Raw genomic sequence first — 21,048 nt, forward strand, 5'->3', positions numbered from 1 at the left:
CTTCCAAGGTCCCTTCCAGCCCTAATGTCTATGAAATGTATGAAATCCAGGATGGACACTGCACGGGTGCCTCATCCCACACATGCTCAGTTCCCCAGCTAGGGGCTTTTCCTGCTGCACCACACATTGTGAATGCTTTGGGCCATGGAGTTCCCCAACACCACAAGCTGCACTGCTCTGACCTCTAGGATGGGGGCAGGAAGTGGAAGCCAAAGGAGGGAGGGGTAGCCTAGAGTCCCTGGCTGCTGCTGCAGCCAAAGTGATGGAGGAAGTGGCAGCCAGGTGGTCATAAATGGTTGCCAGCTGGACAGCTCTGTTGTAGTCGATCAAATGCCACTGACTGAACCACAGGTGCATCCAGGAAATACTGTTCTAATTCAGGAGCTAAAAGATGATGTTTTTAATGGTACAACTGTGCAATGGAATGTGTTTAGCCACTGGTGCTGCACTTTGCCATGTTTGCCAATAAAACAAGAGTATAATAATATACAATAGAATTTGCCAATAATACTATGTTTGATGGTCTGTTCCAATACAGGCATCAAAATTGTTCAGGATAATGAGCTTGCCCTCCTTTGGTACTGGCAAATTACAGAGCATCACAGACTTTATCTTTTAATTAGCCATGTTTCTCATGGTTGGTGCCCAGGCACTCATTATGGTAGCATGACACTTCCCGACAGAGGTAATCATCTTCTCACTGAGTAATCATTTATGCCTTCAGGTAGATAATCTAGTTTATTAGCAGCAGTGGACTGAAAACTAAATCCAGCCTGTAAGCCATGGGTGGCTAACCTGGAGCATGAGCATCACAAGTGGCAAGGGCAGCTTGTGTGTGTGGCATGTGTAGATCAGGGAGGTGACCCTTAGCACAGAAGCAGATAGGGCAGGAAACAGAAAGCAGAGCAAGAGATCAGGCAGGGAACAGAGTAGAGAGCAGCAAGTAGAGTAGCAGATTGGGCAGAGACTAATTTGTTGCACACCTGCCAAAAAAAGGTTGGCCCCTACCAATCTTCTGTGGAATGATCACTCCAAAACACAAAAAAAGTGTAGCTTATTCCACACTCTCTACAGTAGAACTTCTTCTGCAAGGAAAGTTTAACTTGTGGCCTTGCTCATCAAGACCAAGTGGCAAGACAAAGTTGAGACAGCTAGATATGGGGGATGGCCTGCTAAATCCAGTCCACCTGCATTAGTGACCAAAGCTGTCTACAATATTTTCAAGATAAAGATATTGACATAATTTCCTGGGGTAATCCATGTGCACTAGAAAAGGAGCTGAGTATCCTTCTAGAACCTATTCAGGTAGTGGCCATGTAGTGTACAAGCGACTATTTTGAGCCACAGGTGAGTCTGAACACAGCATGGGAACCAATTACAAGGAGACTACTTACTAGATGCAACTGACTGTAACAAAGGTGCTATTTGTTATGTCTCCCATGGAGGTAAGATGGTGTCTATAGACGCAAAAGTTAAATCTGGTGTAGTTAAAATGGTTCAAACTATTTGTGTAGGTTTCTTGATTGATTTTATTAGATTAATATAGTTCTTAGATTTAGAGATGGCCTCAGAGCACTAACAAGCCACTTGGTTCAGAGAATCAGCAGCATCTTTTTGATCCTCCTCACAGCCTAATCAATGACTGTCACCAGGTTGTGGTGAAGGATGTTCAACTTCCAGCCCATGGGCTAGATCTAGCCCACAGAGCCATGTCACTGGCCTGCCAGACTCCTCATAAGTTGAAAAATTGGTGGTGAATGAGGGGTGGCAGTGTTGTCACTCCTCTGCTACCAAATTTCCAGGCCATTTCCCTGAGGGCCGGAAGGCATGGTTTTATATGTTATATCAGACATTCAGGGTTGGGGTGGAATGGAGTCTGATCTGGGCACTGACCACGCAAGGGATCTGGCCCACAGACTGACCCCACACCACTCAGATGGTCTGCAGGGCTAAAACGTTGAGCACTACTGTTTTAGGCTAGGATTATCAACTCAGTACACCAACACAGACCATACACATTTGTAATTCCATCTCATGTGATCTGTTCAGACGTTTTGTTATTAAGCAAAAACCTACTGATGTCAGTACGAATTTTTCCATTGACTTTCACAGGCTTTGGATCAAGTCCTTAGCAGTGTTGAGGTATCTGCTATTGATTTATGCAAGATATAGACTATACTACTAATTGTTGAAGAAAAAAAAATATAGATAGGAATAGAGTTTCTACTTACTTCAGAGAAATAATACAATGCTGGCAAAATCTGTGACCACATCCTGTTTGGTGAGGATTGTGAAGGACTAGGTGGCAAGAGGCACATTTGTAGCGATCTTCCAAGGTTTCAACAAACTGGTAGTCGGTGTCTGCTTCAAAGTCTAGAGAAACGCCACTGGTGGAATTCTGGCGTGCAAAGATGTCTGAATGACCAGGAGATTCTTCAGAGGCCATGGAAGCTGAACTGAAAAGCCAAATACAGGAGATGCCTATTAAATTAATTCATGATCAGCAAAAACACCTCCGCTACATTTTGCCGGAGGAACTTGGACACATTTTTAGGCTTAAATTTGTGGCTTTGACATTGATTTCAGATGCAAATACACTATTACTTACTAAATAGCAGTAACAAAGAATATCATGACACTAGAGAATACTGAATAATTTATTAGAGGGCTAGCACTAACATTTATTTTGGAATAAGATTTGCTGCCTGAAATTTCTCCCCAACAAGAGGTTACTTGTTCCTAGATTTTGTGACAAATCCTTACTTGAACAAAACTGGCATGGATATCACTTCAGTATAACCTACAGAAAAATTCAGTCCTGTAAGTCGGCTCTCTGAACTTTACACAATTCCTTACATGATGATCCTGTTGTTATTTAGATTTATATCTTGCACTATTCAAAAGATTTAGAGTGGTTTATGATAAATGACAAGAGCCTGCACATCATTACTAACTCATTTACACTGGCTCAGAAAGAAGAAATCATAATTACAGTTCATAGGCCCATTACATGAAAAACAGCAAAAAGGATGATTCTACCTTTAGTTCAAGTGTGAAGGAGGTCAAAGCCTTAAGATCTAATATTTCCCTTCCAATAGATCATCAATCGATAACAATAGGAATCCTGTTTTCAAAATCTTACATAGCTATATGTATTATTGGCTGCATGAGTCCTGCCTGAAAAGGAAGGTGGGGGAGAAGGGAAGAGAAGAGAAAGTATGATTGTAATCAGTAATGCGAAAAGTTTCTTTGGACCTACCAAAAGTTGCAACGGAGCATATAAACCACAGTCTCTGTTCTCTAAGAAGAACCTCATTCATTGCTAGCCTAGCTGGTTCACAAAATAATCAGACCAGAAATCTGTCACTGGTCCTCTAGTCTAGTAGTACTTTTTCACAATTGGTCCACAACTGACAACTGTATGCCTTTTCAGGATTCAGTATAATTTTCATTTCTTAAAACTTAACATTCATAGAACAGCTTATTTCCTTCTCTTCATGTTATATGCATTAACCAGTACAGAGATTTAATTAGTGATGTTAACTTAAATATAGGTGTAACAGGGTGGACTGTCTCCTTAAGAGAGGGCAGCCAGCCGTGTTGAGTAGCTGCAGCTATGAGAAGGCTTCTGCCAAGGGAGTGACTCCCTGGGAGCTTCAAATCCCAAAGAAAAGAGCAGCAGGGTAGCAAACTGTGAGGGAACAGTTGTAAGTCAGAGGCAAACAGTGACCTGAACCACCCACTGTACAGAGGTGCCAGACTTCTGCGCTAGGGCCAGAGCCACGGGATCCGGGACAGGACAACAAGGTTTGTTTGTTTGTTTAAAGGTTTTGTTTTATCTTGCATGGACTGACTGAGGAGCTCCTTATGGAGCGAAAGCCCACTGAGAGAAGCCCACACCTGCTTACAATAGGTTAACAAATTTAATTATGGAATATGTGCAAAGGCAGAACACGCCTGTCATAGCAACTTATATTTAAATAAAAAGTTCGACTCACAAAATGCACTGCTGGCCATTTTTCATTACCCCCCATTACTCACAGCACAAAGTAAATTACCTTACTATAATGCACCTTGGCATGAGTTAATTAAAAGTGCTTACTGTTCATTTACAACACATGCCTTCTGGGCAACACTGACATACAGCAAGATAACTTGTACTTAACAATGTAAAAAAACACTCATCCCAGGTTCTAGCTATCACACCATGTTGAGAGTATTTGTTTTTAAATAAAGGCTTTGTTACGGGGTGGCTATTTCTCTTCTATATTTATCATCCTATTCCTTAGCCACCACCTCTGAAAAATATCAGTGTATTTTTTTTGGTGTGCATGAACTTGCACACCTTGAGTTTTCAAAGCTCTGTACCTGGTAAAAAAAAAAGCACCTCTTGTTAGGGCCTGACCCAGCTACTTTGAAGTCAATGAGAATCTTCCGGTTGATTTCAAAAGAGGTTAGATTGTTACTCCAATAAATGAAACATCAGAACTAATGTGATGTAGTAACATAATTCTGACTTGAAAAAGGTGCTCTTTTGTGAATATGTTATCATTACGATTGGAAACTGGGGACTAATAAATGCCATTTACCACCTGAGATTCAGAAGATAAACCAAAATTATCCAAAAATTTATAATCCCACACTAAGCAAGGAATTACCAATGGAAATTAAGAGTAGGTGACTAAGGAGATGGATCATATAACTAAACAAATGAACTTCAGAGTAATTATTTAGATTCTCTTTACAGTTCAGTGCTCTACTTCTGATTTCTAGGTTATATTTATATACCAAGTTTACGTAAGCCTGCTGGCCTCTTAGGCCTGGGACAGGCATTGCCTAAACTGGTTTGATCCAAAACAATTAAGTCTAATATACTACATTCAACCAGGTTTATCTCAAACTGGTTTCAGCCATTTTCAAATTGGTTTATGTGCACTAAACTTAAGCTCCGTTACAGGTTAAAACTAGTTTCTGATCACTTAAACCAGTTTGTGTGTAATGTCTGTCCCTAGCTTTAAAGTGTCAGACATTCTCAAGTGTACTGAATCATGTTATCTCCTTGCTGTAACTCCTAGGGAATATAAATCTTAATACCACCATTATAAGCATAAAGATTTGTTATGCAGTAAATCAAGACAGAAAAATAATATATACTGTATATATGAAACCTGCTATAATCTATAAATATAAACTATATTTGCAAATTGCTCTGTGCAGTTTCCCAAGGTAAAAGGCTTTTGTCTCAAACTGAAGGTAATTTTCCATTCTTCTCACTTTATATTTTTTGAAGAGCTGCCCCTTTCCCTGCTGAAAATAGGCTTCCCATTTCTTTGGCATTTGGCTAGCAACAATTTTGCTTTTCTGTCATTCATCAGACATGTACAGATGCAGAACAGAGGAACTGCTATAGTAGACAGTTATGGAATAAGCTTCCTTCAAGACAAATTTCTCACCAACTGCTTTAAGTTAGCACCTGAAAACTAAATGTTTTGTGTTGTCTATCTGCATGATCCATATGGCTATCCAGTGCTTTCTGGAATCCAACTATTCACTCAGATTAAACTCAAAACAAGGAGTTATGAGGAGGGTTATGTAATTTTTTTTCCGTTTTTGTTTTCATAACACAGTGTGTAGCTTGTAGAAAATAGCAGCAGAAAATTACTTAATTTTTTTTGTTTTTTTTCCTTCATGAAGGCTCCTCCATTCAGCAGGTTAACAGTTATGTTTGCAAACAAATTAAAATAGGCTAAGTATGAGTAGGGACCTACTTAACTCACAGTGAGATGAAGCCATTTTCATGGCTTGTTTGTGGCATGAAGGGCCAATTTCCAGGGTATTTCCTGGAGGCCCCACCATCGCCGCAGATTGGGAGAGGCCATCATCACAGACAGTAAGTCTCAAGCACATGAGAGTGGCTGCAAGGACTGCCATGTCAGTTCGGTGTCACAGTAAGGATTGGGAGATTCTAAAACGGTGTATTATATGAAAAATATGCTGGAGGTTTTTCTGGGTTGATTTTTCGGGAAATCATGGCAGATGGAATATTTTCTGACAATTGCGATACTGTTGATTTTTCTGGTTTCCGTGAAAGCCACAAATTACGTAGATCCCCAAGTATGACAATTCTTTCACTGAGGAAGTTCTGACCAGCTAAGATTTCACATAAAAATCTGTACAGATAAAACATTCACCATTTAGGAAAGAAAGTCCATTTTTTAAAAAGCCAGAGCTTCCCATCTGCCTTTCCTCTGGGAGAATGAGTAGCAGAGCTACCTTTGCCTCTTCCAGGTTAAACATACAGTCTTACGGGCAAACAGCTTTGGAGCACATAACTATGATTCTTTGTCCAATGGGTTACTCTTGAATTTTCTACTTCAGCCCTCCACTCCTGGCTAATCTTTCCCCAGATATTTGCCATCAGAGTCAGTATCTGTAAACATCTGAGTTTCACACAGCTCAAAAGGATCACAGGACTTATGCCAACAAAATAAACCTAATAGGCAAATTAATCATTGCCATACGTCACTTCAGTGACATCAGTGAGTTGCTCTTTTACACCAGCGATGCATTGAGCCCCATGCGATTAGTTCAGAAGAATCTTTGCATTAACGTTCATTCCTCAGACATGTATAAATGCAGAACAGAGGAACTGCTATAGTAGAGAGTTATGGAATAAACTTCCTTCAGGACAAATTTCTCACTGACTCCTTTAGCTAGCACCTGAAAAATAAATGTTTTGTGTTTTCTGTTAGCAGGTTATCCTTTCTGTTAACCTTCTGTGATAAATCTGCTGCTAAAGATTGCATTGTGTTTGATAATTGGAACAACTGCAGGTAAAACATGATTTCTAAAAGAACGTGTGTCCAATGATCTGACTCAGACCAGGGTGTGGAAACTCAATTCCACTTCCTGCTTCAAGCACTTGATGCCTATTTCTTCCGAACTCAAAACAAAAATAAAACAGACATGGGAAAGTCAGCTTTGCAGTAAAAAGAGCACCACTGATTAAATGAATCAATTTCCTGCTTACGCTCTGTCTGACCAACAAAACGGATATTGTACAGTTTTGCACATTAAACAGATAAAAGTGTAAAGTGACGCTACCTTTGCATGTACTGCAATATTGAAGAGAATAATCCCAGTACTATTTAAAAAAAAGGGGGGGGGTGGCAGAATGTATAGTGGCAGTCTTTTGTCAGAAAGAAGACAGTCGCACAGCAACATTGCAAACAGACTTTCATTCTAAACCACGGATTTTCAACCAGGGTGCAGAAGTACTAGACTAGGGTGCCCAGGGATCCTTTAAAGGGTGCCTCAGAATGTGTAAGGAGATATTGGAGGTGTGAGGAGATAAGGAGATAAAGGCAGGCTCAGACTTCAGGTGTAAGGAGATAAGGGCTGCCTAGCTGTTCCCCTGCCCCTGCTGCCTGCCCCCTCTGCAAGGAGTAAGCCCTGTAATTAAATACATAAAGAGTTTAAGAACCACTGTTCTAAGCAAATGTTTGAAGTAAAAAGAACTCTGAGGGCCAGAGCAAACCAGAGGTCAAAGAATGACTCGTTTCAGGGAACTTTTTGAACAGTAGACTGAACTTAATGTATTTTGACACCACGCTGTAAAATGAGTTATGGGATAAGAAATTAAGTCTATACCCCTTATGATGTGTTACTAAGGGTGTGTCTACAAGTTGCCATATGACAACGTTGGTACAGCACTGTGCTTTAGTACTTCTTTTTGGAAGTACTAAAGCATGGCACAGTAACCGCCCGTACTGAGCTGTGCACACGGCGCACGGTTAGATTTTGTTGCTACATCACTAGCAGTTCACTAAAACAGGGGAGCATGCCACTATGGCAATGTAGCTGCTGATCATGTGTAGACCCGCCTGATCGCTACATTGTGCCATATAGCGATATAGCATGTCACTACCGCGACGTGTAAACGTGCCCTAAGCCCCAGAATAATTAGACCTCAGTAATAACACAATACTAGCATACTCATTGCTCCCCTCCATATTTCTATTTAGTAACTCATCCCCCACACCCTCAGAAGGGCCAAGATCAGCACAGACAGGATACACAATTTGTTTACACGATAAAAAATCCATTAGGAAAATTTTCAGAATAGAACAGTAAGATGACAGGGATGCTCTCCCTGAACTAGCACAAAGGTCAAACACCTTCTGTTGTACCTAATACATGTTATTTGTTCATAAATACAACCTGCAGGCAGAGTAAGTCAGGAGCAGAGTGTGGTAACAGTAACTAATAAGTAGGAACCTACTTAATTGAGTTCCCCTGATCAACAACAACAAAAACCCTTAATAAAAATAAAATGCTAGCTCCCCAGTGGGAGCCAGTGGTTTTTGCTGCCAGGAGGGGAAGGTGCTGGCTGGCAGGGTGGCACGAAGGGCAGCAGACAAGATGGCAGCTTCCTTCTTGTCCCTCCTCCCCCCACCAGGGCCTCTCTGCCAATCAGTGCCGAGTGGCAGGGCAGCAATCAAGATGGCAGCCACCCCCTCGTCCCTCCTCCCCAGGGCCTCTCTGCCAATCAACGCCATGGGGAAGGACCTCTTCACTAATCAGGGCTGAGAGGAGGGGCCACTGTGAAATGCCCACAAAACTGGCTCTGCACACAGCAAGTGAGCCATGAAAAGCCCTTTGCCTCACCGCGACTGAAGGAGGTCCCTACTAACAAGAAAGATGTTGTTCACTAAGAGGTGGATATCATACTAAAAGTCCTGAAACAGGTCAACCATTTGTGTACACTTTGCCATCTGTAAGCATGCAACCCAGCAGCAAGGATATCCGATAAACAAAAGCAGTATGGAAAGCTTGTTGCATTATAAATGACAAATGCGTTTTTAACTCTCAAACCAGACTGAAAATGATGTTTTCTTCATGATGTAAAACAGCAGTAGGCAACCCCCGGCATGGGTGCCAGAGTGTGGCACTCGAAGACATTTTGCTTGGCATGCATGCCTCTGGGTAGATGGCGGGGAAGGGGCTGGGGCTACATGACCACAACAAAGATCAGGCCCTTTATGGCTCCCCCACCATCTGCCCCGGCATGCCAATATCTTACAAGTTGAAGTTGCGGGTGTTTTTGGCACTCCGCCCAAAAACGATGCCAACCCAATGTAAAAATCTACTCAGTAAATATGCTATTTAAAAAAAGAATATTTTTTTTCTAGCTTCCTATCACGTACAGGCATTAAGACCCTGCTATACAGATCTTCAGATTTCCAGCACAGGGACTCCCCCTCTTCAGCGACAAGAGTAATTGTTATGCTCTCTGAGGATCAGCCACTGGAGCAGGACTTGTTAGACACTTTGCCCATACAACAGAACAGCAGAATAGTGGAGGTCAGAAATCCTGGTTTCTACCCTGAGTTTTAATAGAATGATGTAATAACTAGACTCAAGAGAAACAGCTCAAACATATCTGATGCATGCCATCTGACAGGCAATGTGGCTCAGTACACAAGTCTTGCGCCTACTCTATTGGAAATCTAGGTTCTCCTCTCAACACTTGTCAGGGGGCAGCTTCTGTCAACCAATTTGTAAAATGGGAGATTAAAGCTCAACTGCCTTCCAGAGCTGAGCTCCAGGATGGCTGCTCAATCTCAGGGGCTCTGAAGTGATAGAAGTTTAAACAGCAGTCAGTAAGGAAGACATTTGAACTCATCTCCGGGATCCTAACTGTACATTTGTCCTTGCCTCTAAATTACTTGGATGCAGCAAAGAGACTCTCAGAAAGCTGTCTTCCTTTGTGGTGCAGTAGGCCTGTATTAGTCAGAATGGAAAATGTCTTACAAAATCCAGTATTCTTTAGGTGTCTAAAATCAGCTTGTTCACTGCGGTTTGGAAGCAGGGAATATAATAAAAGGCAGTGTGTGTCATGCATTAAATTACCCACTCAGACTGCCTTATAGTCTGTCTGTAATATTATTGAGCTAAAAAATCCAGGTATGTTATTTAGCAATAAGATACAGTACCTACAGGCTACAGAAGCAGCACATTTTACAGGAAATGTAGATCAGGTTAAAGAACAACAGTGTATAATTAAACGTACACGGAAGATAATGACAAATTACATTGCATCATCTGAAAATACAGGTGACCATCTGCTGGATAATCCTGGTTTCTTAAAACCTGGGAGTTTTAAAAAAATATTACACACTGACGAGATTTACTTGTATGGATACCCACACCTTTGAGGACTCCCCCCAGTCACGAAAGGTTCTGGATGTCTAATTAACAGGGATTCAGTTGTCCGTTTCCTGTGGAAAAACACATTTTCCCCCCTTTATAGGAGAAAAACTCAGATTTTCCCCTTCAAAAGGAGAAAAACACAGGCTGGCAGCCTTCCAGCCTGCAAGGAGCTGCTTGGGGCTAGGGGGAGGGGGAATGGAGGTAGGGGGCACCACATTCATCTGTGCATGTACACACATGTCCAACATGCAGCCAGGCAGGGTGGTGGGAGTAGCCCCGGCAGCTGGATACGAGTAAGTCTATGTAGGGGGCGGGTGGAAGGGAAAGGGCTTGGGGACTGTCCAGGAGTTGTGCAGGGCAGCGGGGGTGGGGTGGGCAGTGGCATGCGTGTGTGTGTGGCCGGGGTGTGTGTGGAGGGGCGGGGGCAGTTTTGGGGTATGGTGTCTGGGTGCTGGGGCTGCAACAGGGCAGGGGGGTCTGAGGGAGCACTGGGTGCTGCCAGCAAGCCCAGCTCCATGCTGTTGCCAGTGGGGCCTGCCCAGAGGCACCTGCCTCGCCAGTCGGGTAAGGGGCGGGGGAGAGGGGAATCTTTTGGGGGTGGCAGGGAGCTGTGTGGCCAGACCGGCAGTACCAGTGCCTGTGCTTGCAGGGGTGGGGCGGCTGGGAGATGCTGCCAGGGGCCAAGGAAAACTGTAGCAAGGCTGCCTGGCATGCTGGATGCACCTCATGCTGGAGGCCATCCATGTTTTCTCCCTGCAGACCACCATCCTGAGAGTCTGTGCACAGCAGTGGGCAGCTGGGGGCTCCCTCCAGCAGGGCTGGGGGGTGCAGGGGGAGTTGGGAGTGAGGGACACCAGAAGGGGAGGGGCTGTGGGTTGGGAGTGAGAGGTATTAGCAGAGCCAGGGGCTGTGGTTTGGGAGTGAAGAGCACCGGCACAGGTGGATGGTTGTGGGGTGGGAGTGAGGGGCACTGGGATGGGGGGGGGCAGGAGATGGGTCAGGAGTGAGGGGTACTAGCAGGGCCAGGAGGCTATGGCTTGGGGTTGGGGGCCACATACTGTGGGTTGGGAGTGAGGGGCACCAGCATGGACTGTGGATCAGGCAAGGGCTGGAGCACCGACATACCAGGGCCACAAAGCAACTGGGAGGACAGCTGCAGCTGGAACCATGTACTGGTAAGTGAAGGGGGCAGAGGAAGCTCTGATTTTCCATGATAAAGCCCCCAAAATCAAACGCCAAAATATATAGGTATTCAGAATTCATTTTATTATAATGATTGAGGCACTGGTAGGCATCCAAATTGCTTTAAATTTGTAAATATATCAATAAAACATTGTGTTCAACTGATACCTATATATACATGTGTTTCATTTTAATCATGGAAAAACACGGATTTGAGGTTTTTTAAATCAGAGAATTTGGAATTTTTCAGCAGAAAAAAAACAGGGTCCCCCCTAATTAATTCATAGATGCTAGGGTCAGAAGGGACCTCAATAGATCATCGAGTCTGACCCCCTGCATAGGCAGGAAAGAGTGCTGGCTTCAGATGATCCCAGCTAGATGCTTATCTAACTTCCTCTTGAAGACCCCCAGGGTAGGGGAGAGCACCACTTCCCTTGGGAGCCCATTCCAGACTTCGGCTACTCTAACTGTGAAGAAGTTCTTCCTAATGTCTAGTCTAAATCTGCTCTCTGCTAGCTTGTGGGCATTATTTCTTGTAACCCCCAGGGGTGCCTTGGTGAATAAAACCTCACCAATTCCCTTCTGTGCCCCTGTGATGAACTTATAGGCAGCCACAAGGTCGCCTCTCAACCTTCTCTTGTGGAGGCTGAAGAGGTCCAGGTGCCCCAGTCTCTCCTCATAGGGCTTGGCCTGCAAGCCCTTAACCATACGAGTGGCCCTTCTCTGGACCCTCTCCAGTGGCGCCCAAAATTGCACGCAGTACTCCAACTGCGGTCTGACCAGCACCCAATAGAGGGGAAGTAACATCTTGGATCTGTTCGTCATGTATCTGCTGATGCACGATAAAGTGCCATTGGCTTTTCTGATGGCTTCGTCACACTGCCGACTCATGTTCATCTTGGAGTCCACTAGGACTCCGAGATCCCTTTCCGCTTCCGTTCCACCAAGCAGGTCATTCCCTAGGCAGTAGGTATGCTGGACATTTTTCCTCCCTAGGTGCAGCACTTTGCATTTCTCCTTGTTGAATTGCATTCTGTTGTTTTCCACCCATATGTCCAACCTGTCCAGGTCTGCTTGTAGTTGTTCCTTGCCCCCCAGCGTGTCCACTTCTCCCCACAGTTTTGTGTCATCCGCAAACTTGGACAGAGTACACTTCATCAGCGACTTGGACGAGGGAGTGAAGATATTGAAGAGTATCGGTCCAAGGACCGAGCTCTGTGGAACCCCACTGCCCACACCCTTCCAGGTCAATACCAACCCATCCACTACGACTCTCTGGGTGTGACCCTCTAGCCAATTTGCCACCCACTGGACTGTGTAGTCATCCAAGTCATTAATGACACCCAATCCTCAAAATCAATATGAAAAAAGCCTTCACTGTATGGAGGAAGAGCCATCTATATGAAGGTATTGTTCCCATTCCACCTAGCAGTACAGCTCTTCACAAGCTGTTCTGCTGCCATAGGTCTAATCCCTTAGCCACACAACAGTAGCCAAGGTTGGTAACTAGAAGATAGTACTTCTAACAGCAGTAATTCCTGACTAGATATGTGCCTGGAGATCCACAGGGAATACACTACTGCAGAGAACAGCAAAAACAAATTTAATTAGTTTGGTAAACAACTGATTTTTATCCAACCTCAATCCAAATGGTGCCTCATTGCAAGTGCAGTGAAACTTTTCTACTCAACCATTGCTAATTTCCAAGCAGAAGTTTTCATTAAGACTCAGCAGTCCCGCTCCACTTCTTAGCAAAGGCAAGTCCTGGGATACATACAGTCCCAACAGACCTTAAGGTTTCATTATTTTTGCAAAGCACATGATAGCACATTATATATTTAGTATTATAAATAATTAAAACAAAGACATAAAAAACCCTAATGAAGTACATTTTGTGCTGCAACAGCTTTGATTTTGTGGATTTCTGCTGATTTGCTAATGTGCAACATTCACTAATTTGCTATGGGTCTCCCAATCACTAATTAGCAAGTTTCTAGTGTACAAGATGTTCTCCACAGCACAGCTGATCATTGCTTTATCATTACACAATAATGAGGGAAGCATGAGTCTTAAAAATGCTTGATTTACCTGCTGCAAGATAGTTTTGCCTTTAACATGTAAAAAGAACTGTAACTATCCCAAAAGGCAAGTACTGAGGACCCACTTAAAATTGGTGCTACATTTAGTATTTAATAATCTAGTCACTCATTAAAGCACTAATTCTCTGCCAGCAGCATCTCAGGTGTGTACTGTACAACACTAACTTTACTGAAGTAAACACTAATAAAGTAAAGCCTCTCTGATTGAAACTATAATTCGGTGAAATTGAATCATTACGACTTGTCTTTTCTGTAAACACTTGTAAAATGAAAAAGTCAATGTCTCAATACCTTAGTACCTCCTCTGGCAAAAACTTAGCTTTCTGTAAGAGGATTCACATCAGACTAAGAACCACTTAAAACATGCATGTTTATTCCTGGAGCCGTATGACTGACTACAGAACCAGTCTCAACATCCTTCTGTTTCTTAAATGTTTACCCTAACAAATCCACAAATTAACTGACCTTAAACCTGATGTTTAAATAACATTTAAAGTGCATTTTGAGGATGGTAACTATTACAAGTGCCATTACTAGTCTATTGTCAACAGTTGCAAAATGTATTGTGATAGAGCTGTACCTGAAAACTGTAGCTGTTCATGAACTGAGAAAGAGACAGAAAGAGACAGTATGTGGTTAAAACAACCCTATCAGTTTAAAACGGCAGAGTGGAAATCCCCCAGCCTTTTAGCTTTGCAAAGATCACTTCTACAAACAAAACAAATAGAAAAATGTTAGGACCATAGTCAAGTCAGTTAAGAGTATTTCCCCTCAAAACTGATGCTGCAGTGACTGAAATTATGCAACCCTACACACTATGCATTTTCTTTGAAGAAATATAAGGTGATGGTTGGGGGAGGAAAAACAGCCCTCCCTATATTTTTGTACCCCAGGGATATACTGCTGATGCCACTTTCAGTGGAGCTATGGCTGATGTGAGAACCAAACGTCAGAAAGAAGCACTGGAAGGTACGAAGAAGTCATCAAAACCCAGAGCTCAGTCTTGTAGATCCTGACACAAACTAAGTGACACAGGTGGACCAATCTGCACAAGAAAGTTGCACTGGATCAATTTATGAATCCTATCCTGGTTTAAACTTAGCGTGCAAAAAACTCTAAATTTTCTGCTTTTGATTTAAGCAGGACTTTTCATTCTAGTTTAAGTCCAGATGGGCAGCACTTGCCCCAGCTCCACTCCTCCCTCACCACAGTAGCCTTGATCTGCTCCCCCACATCCCTTCCCTCCCCTTCCACCACACCAGACTTACCAGTTGCATACAGCTTTCCAAGCTGCTGGGCTGGTATCAGAAATTGGATCAGTATCAGCTGATATGTCTCCTTAAAAACTGGCTATCAGTATCGGCCTCAAATCTCTACCGGTGCACTCCTAGTTTATTCATTAGACACTCAGTGGATTAAACCCAGAAATAATCCAGGAAGCAAAGACCAGCCTAGGAGGGAGCTGAATCCAGGCCTTATACTTCCTAGCCAAGTGTTTTAGCCAAGAGCTTGTTATATTAAATGTGTATGCTCCCTCCTCCTCTTGAACTGTACGCGCACTGCCATCCAGTCAGCATGTATCTGGTGTGCTCAGAGCACACCACTAAGACTAGACCCATCAGGGAAGTGACAATCTGTATCCCAATGTAGTTTAGACAGGAATGAGTGCTAAGATGAGTGACTGAGTGCTTAGGCTGGGGCAGTTCTGGACATACCCAGTAGGGGATTTTTGGATCAGATTCTGACTCAGGGCCTAAAATAAACCTAAATCTTGCCTCCAGATGCCAAATCTTTTTAGAATCTGTCATTTTATGTATCCTACATCTCTCCATCCTCTCACCAACACCGATCTATTTAATTTACAGGACTTCTGCTGATTTAAGATTAGGTATATATTTTCTTGCATACCACATGCCCACGTTTTGGGAAGGCAGAGTAAAGTGGCGGGGGGAAAGATTTTTTCCAGTCAAGGCTGAATTCTAGTGGCATAGAACAGGAGCAGAGCCTGCTTGTCAGCATCACTCATCCTCCCTTTCCTGCTCAGCCAAAAACTAGAGATATAACCCTCTCAAAGTTGCTACCAAATTGGCTGCTGCTTTTGGCTAAGCAGCAGACTCCATCCCCCTTCTATGCAGCAAGACCAGAGGTTTTCAGCCTTTTTTCATTTGCAGACCCCTAAAAATTCTGAATAGAGTTGCAGACTCCTTTGGAAATTTTGAATGGAGGTGTGGACCCATTTGAATTGTAAGTGTGGGTATTCACATACTTTTCATCAATCAAAGTAATCTTTTGCAGACCCCTTAGATATAGTTTGCAGACACCACACATTGAAAACCACTGGCCTAGAAGGAACCAGCCCCTGGCAGCCATCCTAGCATCCTCATGCCTCCATTCCAGTGTGGAAATAATTAGCTTCCTCACTTAAAACACCTACCCTGATTTTGGATGGCTGATTGGGGGGGGGGGGGGGGGTGGCAGCGTGGGCACGGCAGGCAGGGTGGAAGAGGGAGAGACTGTGTGGGGTATGTAAGTTGGTTCTTCACATCTTACAACCTGTGAAGAAATGTGGAACATAATTCATCCTTGGACTCTGCCAATAGAGTGAACTCATTTCCAAAGCATCTCATTCTCTCTCACTTCCTTCCCACCAAGTAATCACACCAGGCACATACATGCTCCGGGTGTTCCCTGAAATTTTGGAACTGATTGGATGTAGCAATCAGAAGTTCCAATCTAAAAATACTGGAGTTGGAGGTGGGGCTTACACGCAGCGGTGGCATGGGGTGGTGGATGGCGGTGATGCGGAGAGGCTGCATGCGGTGGCGGTGCAGGGCGATGGATAGCGCTGGCAGTACGGGGTGGTTGCACATAGCAGTGGCAGCAGCAGTGCAAAGTGGTGGATAATGGTGGCATGGCAGCAGCAGTGTGGTGGCAGTTAATAGAGCATGCCGGCTAGTAGAATGCTGGAAAACAGGGATTTTACTGTATATCTGCACTGCTCAAAATCAGAACAAGTGCCCTTATGTGGGCTTCCATGAAACTGGCAGATATAGAAGGATGCAATCATCCTAGTTAGTTTCATTCAAAAGTTACACAATTAGGTTTTCCTCAAAGCCCTGAAGAAACTTCAGCTGCTTCTGGGAACCTTTGGGGAAAGCCCCAAATGGAGAAGTTGAGCAGGACCAGGATCCTGGTTTTAATCAATTTTATTTGGCAAATGAGTCTAACGCCCCCAAGTCATGCTATTGTTCAAGTATACCATTCAATTTCTTCTGCAACTACAACAGTCTTGAAGACCCTGAGAGAGAACAGAGGAAGGAAATGGCTCAGACTGGGGGAAGCTTATTTTTTTCAAGTAAGTAAACAGGAAGGGGATGAAAACAGACAGAAAAGGGATATTGAGAGAAAGCAGTAAGGAAGGTGGCAGGAAAGGAGTAAAAAAAGTCACAAATACAAAACCAGGAAAGAGAGAGACAGGGAAGGAAAAAAAAAAAAAACACCCAGATTTTAGTTTCATCCCCCCGCAACAATATCAAAGCCAAAGGCAAGCCTTACTTTTGCAAACAAATGGCTTGACAGTTGCATATTTTGGAGGGTTGGGGGGTCTTCCTGATGGGCTACTATAATCTGCCTTTTAATAAATTCCCTAGGGTTACTATAAAAGGCTTCCATTGATTTGTTTGTCACCATCTAGTGCAAGGCAGGAAAGAATTTTTTCTTTAAATTTTTACCGCTCTTGGCAATTTGACTTAGTCCAAATGCATTATTTAAACAGCATATGAGCAGAATCCTCCAAATAAATTCAGTTTATTTCCCTGAATTATTACAGTAAAGTAAAATTCAGATTTCCTAATTCACTGCAGCACATTGTAGTTGGAACCCACCCATGCTTCACTACAGGGCTGTTCAACTTTAATGGGGCCAGGAGCAACACACCCCACAGGGCAAGTGGCAGCAGCATGCAGCAATCCTCCCTCCCCACCAGCATTGCATGGGCGGCCCCCTCCTGCACTGCAAACATGGGTGCCCCCTTTGCTCCACTGCATACCCCAGCCTCACCCTCAGTTCTCCAGCTGTGGGTTTCCCTCACTGCACCTTGCTGCGCAGGTTCCATGGGCTATGATCTCTCTCAACACTACAAGCTGTGCTGCGCCACACCGTATTGCTCCCTAGGGCAGAAGCAGGAAGTAGAAGTCAGAGGAGGAGGGGGAGCCTGCAGTGGCAGCTGGGTGAGACACCAGGGGCCACAAATTAACCCCTTGCAGGCTGCCAGTTGGATAACCATGCTTTACATTACTATTGGTTCTTCAGCTAATTCACTCTTCCCAATCTCACTCCCCTAGTTCATGAGATCTCTGCATTTTATTCAGTTATACTACTAAGTCCAATGGCACATGAACACACTTTTCCTCAGCCACTACATTTGGCATTAGTGATCATCAAAACTTAGAGAACAAGCGTTTTCTTTAGTATTCATTTGAGATCACTACTGGTAGCAGGGGCAACGCTACAAACTGTCTTCTCTTAAAATAAAGGGAAGAGAGCACTCGTTTTAAAAATTATTTCTCAAACAGAAAATCTAACAGGTGACATTAAAAACTACAGACTACGAATGGAGAAATGTTAAATTTGCTTTCATACTAAACCGTAAAGATACTGTGAGACACAACCCCTCCCTACTCCAGGGATGGATAATTTTGGTATCATCACAGGGAATACAAGCTACCTATTTATTAGGCCTGTGCAAAGCAGCAAGTATTCGCTTTGGATTTGAATTTGTTCAATTCGGAGGACAGTGATTTGATTTGGAGGTTCGAATTACTGTCCCAATTTGATTCAGCTGAATCAAAAGGTTTGGTGCTGCTTGGGAAATTTGGCCATAGACTAAACAGGCAGCTGAGATAGCTGCCTCCAGCTGGTAAATCTGTTGGGGTTGGGAGGGAGGGGCTGGGACAAACTGCCCCGCTGGGGTAGGGGGGCACATTACTCGGGGAAGGGGTTGGAGGGGCACATGATGCGGGTGAGGCAGCCTTAGCAGCGGGGTCTCCGTCCTGCTGCTGCTTGCCCAGCTGGGGTGGGGGGGCGGGATGCAGGTACAGCTCGATCTGGGCAGAAGGGAGCAAGCAGCAGCAGGGCATAGCCCCTGCTCCCAGGGCTGCTGCGCTGGCTGGTAAGTGGCAGCAGCACAGAGTCCCCACTCCCAGTGCTAATGTGGGCGTGGCAGTGCTGGGAGTGGGGCCTATGCCCTGCTGCTGCTTGCCCAGCCAGTGTGGGGCAGGGGGGAGACGCAATGCAGGAGCAGCTTGCTCTGGGCAGCAGCAGGACATAGCCCCCACACTTCCGGCAGTGCGGTGCCCACATCAGCACTGGGAATGGGGGCTCTGCCCTGCCGCTGATTGCCAGCCAGCGGGAGAAGGCGTGGGATGTGGAGGTGGCAGCACTGGGAGCAGGGGCTATGCCCTGCTGCTGCTTGCCCCCTTCTGCCCGGAGCGAGCCGCACTCACATCCTGACCCCACCCTGGCTGGGCAAACAGCAGCAAGGCAGAGCCCCCACTCTGAGCGCTGCCACACCCACATCCTGTGCCCCTCTGCCTTGGCTAGGCAGCTTGTCCCAGCCCCATCCCCAACAGATTTACCAGCTGGAGGCAGCTGTGTCAGCTGCCTGTTTAGTCTATGGCTGAATTGCCAAATCTTTTCCAAATCGATTGAGATGCTTCAAATTGATTCAGAACGTTTAATTGGTCTCCTGATTCAATTTTGATTTGGAGATTCGGTTTCCGAATCGAGCCAAATCTAGCCCAAGCAATTTGGTTGAGCAGCAGGGCATTCCCATGAAGGAAGAAGTCCTGCTCCACAGCCTATGGAACAAGGGTGTCAGACTCATGATCTGAGAGATCCAGGCTGTGGAACCATTACATCTGACCCAACAGTCCGGCAGGCTACCAGAAGTGCACCTCCCCTCAGTTAGCTCTCCACTGCCACACACCCCTACTGGGCTGAGTTACATGCTAATGTGCAACAGCACAGAGCCAGGGCTGTGAAGCCACATATCCCTGGCTCTGTGCTGCTGCACAGTGGCACAGAACTCTGGCTGGTCAGCAGTGCCAAGGATTCACAGCTGCCAAGAGCTACATTTGTGCAAGGCAGACAGGGGTGCTTCTGCCTCCTGGGGATGCATGCTCCCTATTTCACACTGCACAAACACAGATCCATGCAGCCACCCATCCTGGACACACACTGCCAACTGAATGGAGCCCCAAGGATCTGGCCTGGGAGGAGCCCATTTGGTCTAAATCCAGCCTGGGGAAGGGTCTGACACCCCTGCAAGAGCGAAGATGGCAACATTACAGGTTCATACTGTAGAAGACCTTAAGTTTAGCCTCAGTAGCCTAAGCAGCCCTGTCCTTCAGGGTTTCAGGAAGAAATCTGCTAAACTCTTGCTTCAATTTTGAGAGGTCCCAATGATCATCCTTTACCACAGTCATGGTAAACTCCCTTAGGAGTCTTGCTTAGCAGCCCTTGAGTGACGAGAACTGCTATAACACAGAAGCCAAGGCGAATGGTCACGAGTGAGACTAACAAAGTAGATATCTCAGACAATGCCAACTAATGTGTATTCATAGTTTTTCCACTGAATTTCTTATTTAAGTGATTGTTGTGTGACAACTCTGTTTCACTAAAGAACAGTATAAAGAGAGACTGCAATATTTTTCTTTAATATCTGTAAAGGGCCACATTCTGGGTTTGGATGTACAATTCCAGATAGCTTGACTTATGGGGATAAGTTTATATTTGTAGCCAGCATACGGCCTCAGAACACACAAGGCTGAGAATGCAATGCAATTGAAGGATGACTCATAGACTCACAGACATTAGGGCTGGAAAGGACCTTGGAAGATCATTGAGTCCAGCCCCCTGCCAGAGGGGCAGGAAGTCAGCTGGGGTCATAGGATCCCAGCAAGATAAGCATCCAAATTTCTCTTGAAGGTGTTCAATGTAGGTGCTTGAACCACCTCCAATGGCAGGCTATTCCAGACCTTGGGGGCTCAGACAGTAAAGAAATTCTTCCTTATATCCAGCCTGAAATGGTCTTGCAGTAGTTTATAACCCTTCGACCTCGTCATCCCTTGGGGCACTCTGGTGAACAAACGTTCCTCCAGATACTGGTGGTCGCCCCTGATTCTGTTTTCCTGACCTCTGATTATGTGCATGGCTCTTCTCTGGACTCTCTCAAGCTTCTCCACATCCTTTCTGAATTGTGGGGCCCAAATCTGGACGCAGTACTCCTGCTGCAGCCTCTCCAAGGCCAAGTACAAGGGGAGAATGACGTCCTGGGATTTGCCTGAGAAGCATCTATGGATGCAAGCCAGCGTTTTGCTCGCTTTACTAGCTGCAGTATCGCATTGAAGGCTCATGTTCATCTTGTGGTCAATGATGACCCCCAAGTCTCTTTCTTCCATAGTGCTAGCCAGCGTAGCACCGCCGAGCCTATAAGGATGTTGCAGGTTTTTCCTCCCAAGGTGGAGAAACTTGCATTTTTCAGTGTAAAACACCA

General features: G+C 44.7%; 1 protein-coding gene across 5 annotated transcripts in view; it reads right to left on the reverse strand.

Annotated features, from left to right (window-relative positions):
• The window catches only part of TRAF5 (TNF receptor associated factor 5), a 54,490-nt gene that overhangs the window by 25,449 nt on the left and 7,993 nt on the right, over positions 1-21,048 (reverse strand). For 2 of the 5 annotated variants that reach the window (XM_059718117.1, XM_059718103.1), the window contains exons 2-3: positions 3,040-3,177; positions 2,232-2,456 (exon numbers count right to left, since the gene is read on the reverse strand). In XM_059718117.1, the coding sequence (XP_059574100.1) occupies positions 2,232-2,446 (215 nt within the window). In that variant the 5' untranslated portion in view covers positions 2,447-2,456; positions 3,040-3,177. Of the gene's footprint in view, positions 1-2,231; positions 2,457-3,039; positions 3,178-17,552; positions 17,653-21,048 lie in introns of those variants that run through there. The other 3 variants (XM_014598117.3, XM_019483211.2, XM_059718109.1) reach the window with 3 other exon arrangements.

The sequence above is a fragment of the Alligator mississippiensis genome, chromosome 1 (assembly GCF_030867095.1).
Source record: "Alligator mississippiensis isolate rAllMis1 chromosome 1, rAllMis1, whole genome shotgun sequence".
Lineage (NCBI taxonomy): Eukaryota > Metazoa > Chordata > Crocodylia > Alligatoridae > Alligator > Alligator mississippiensis.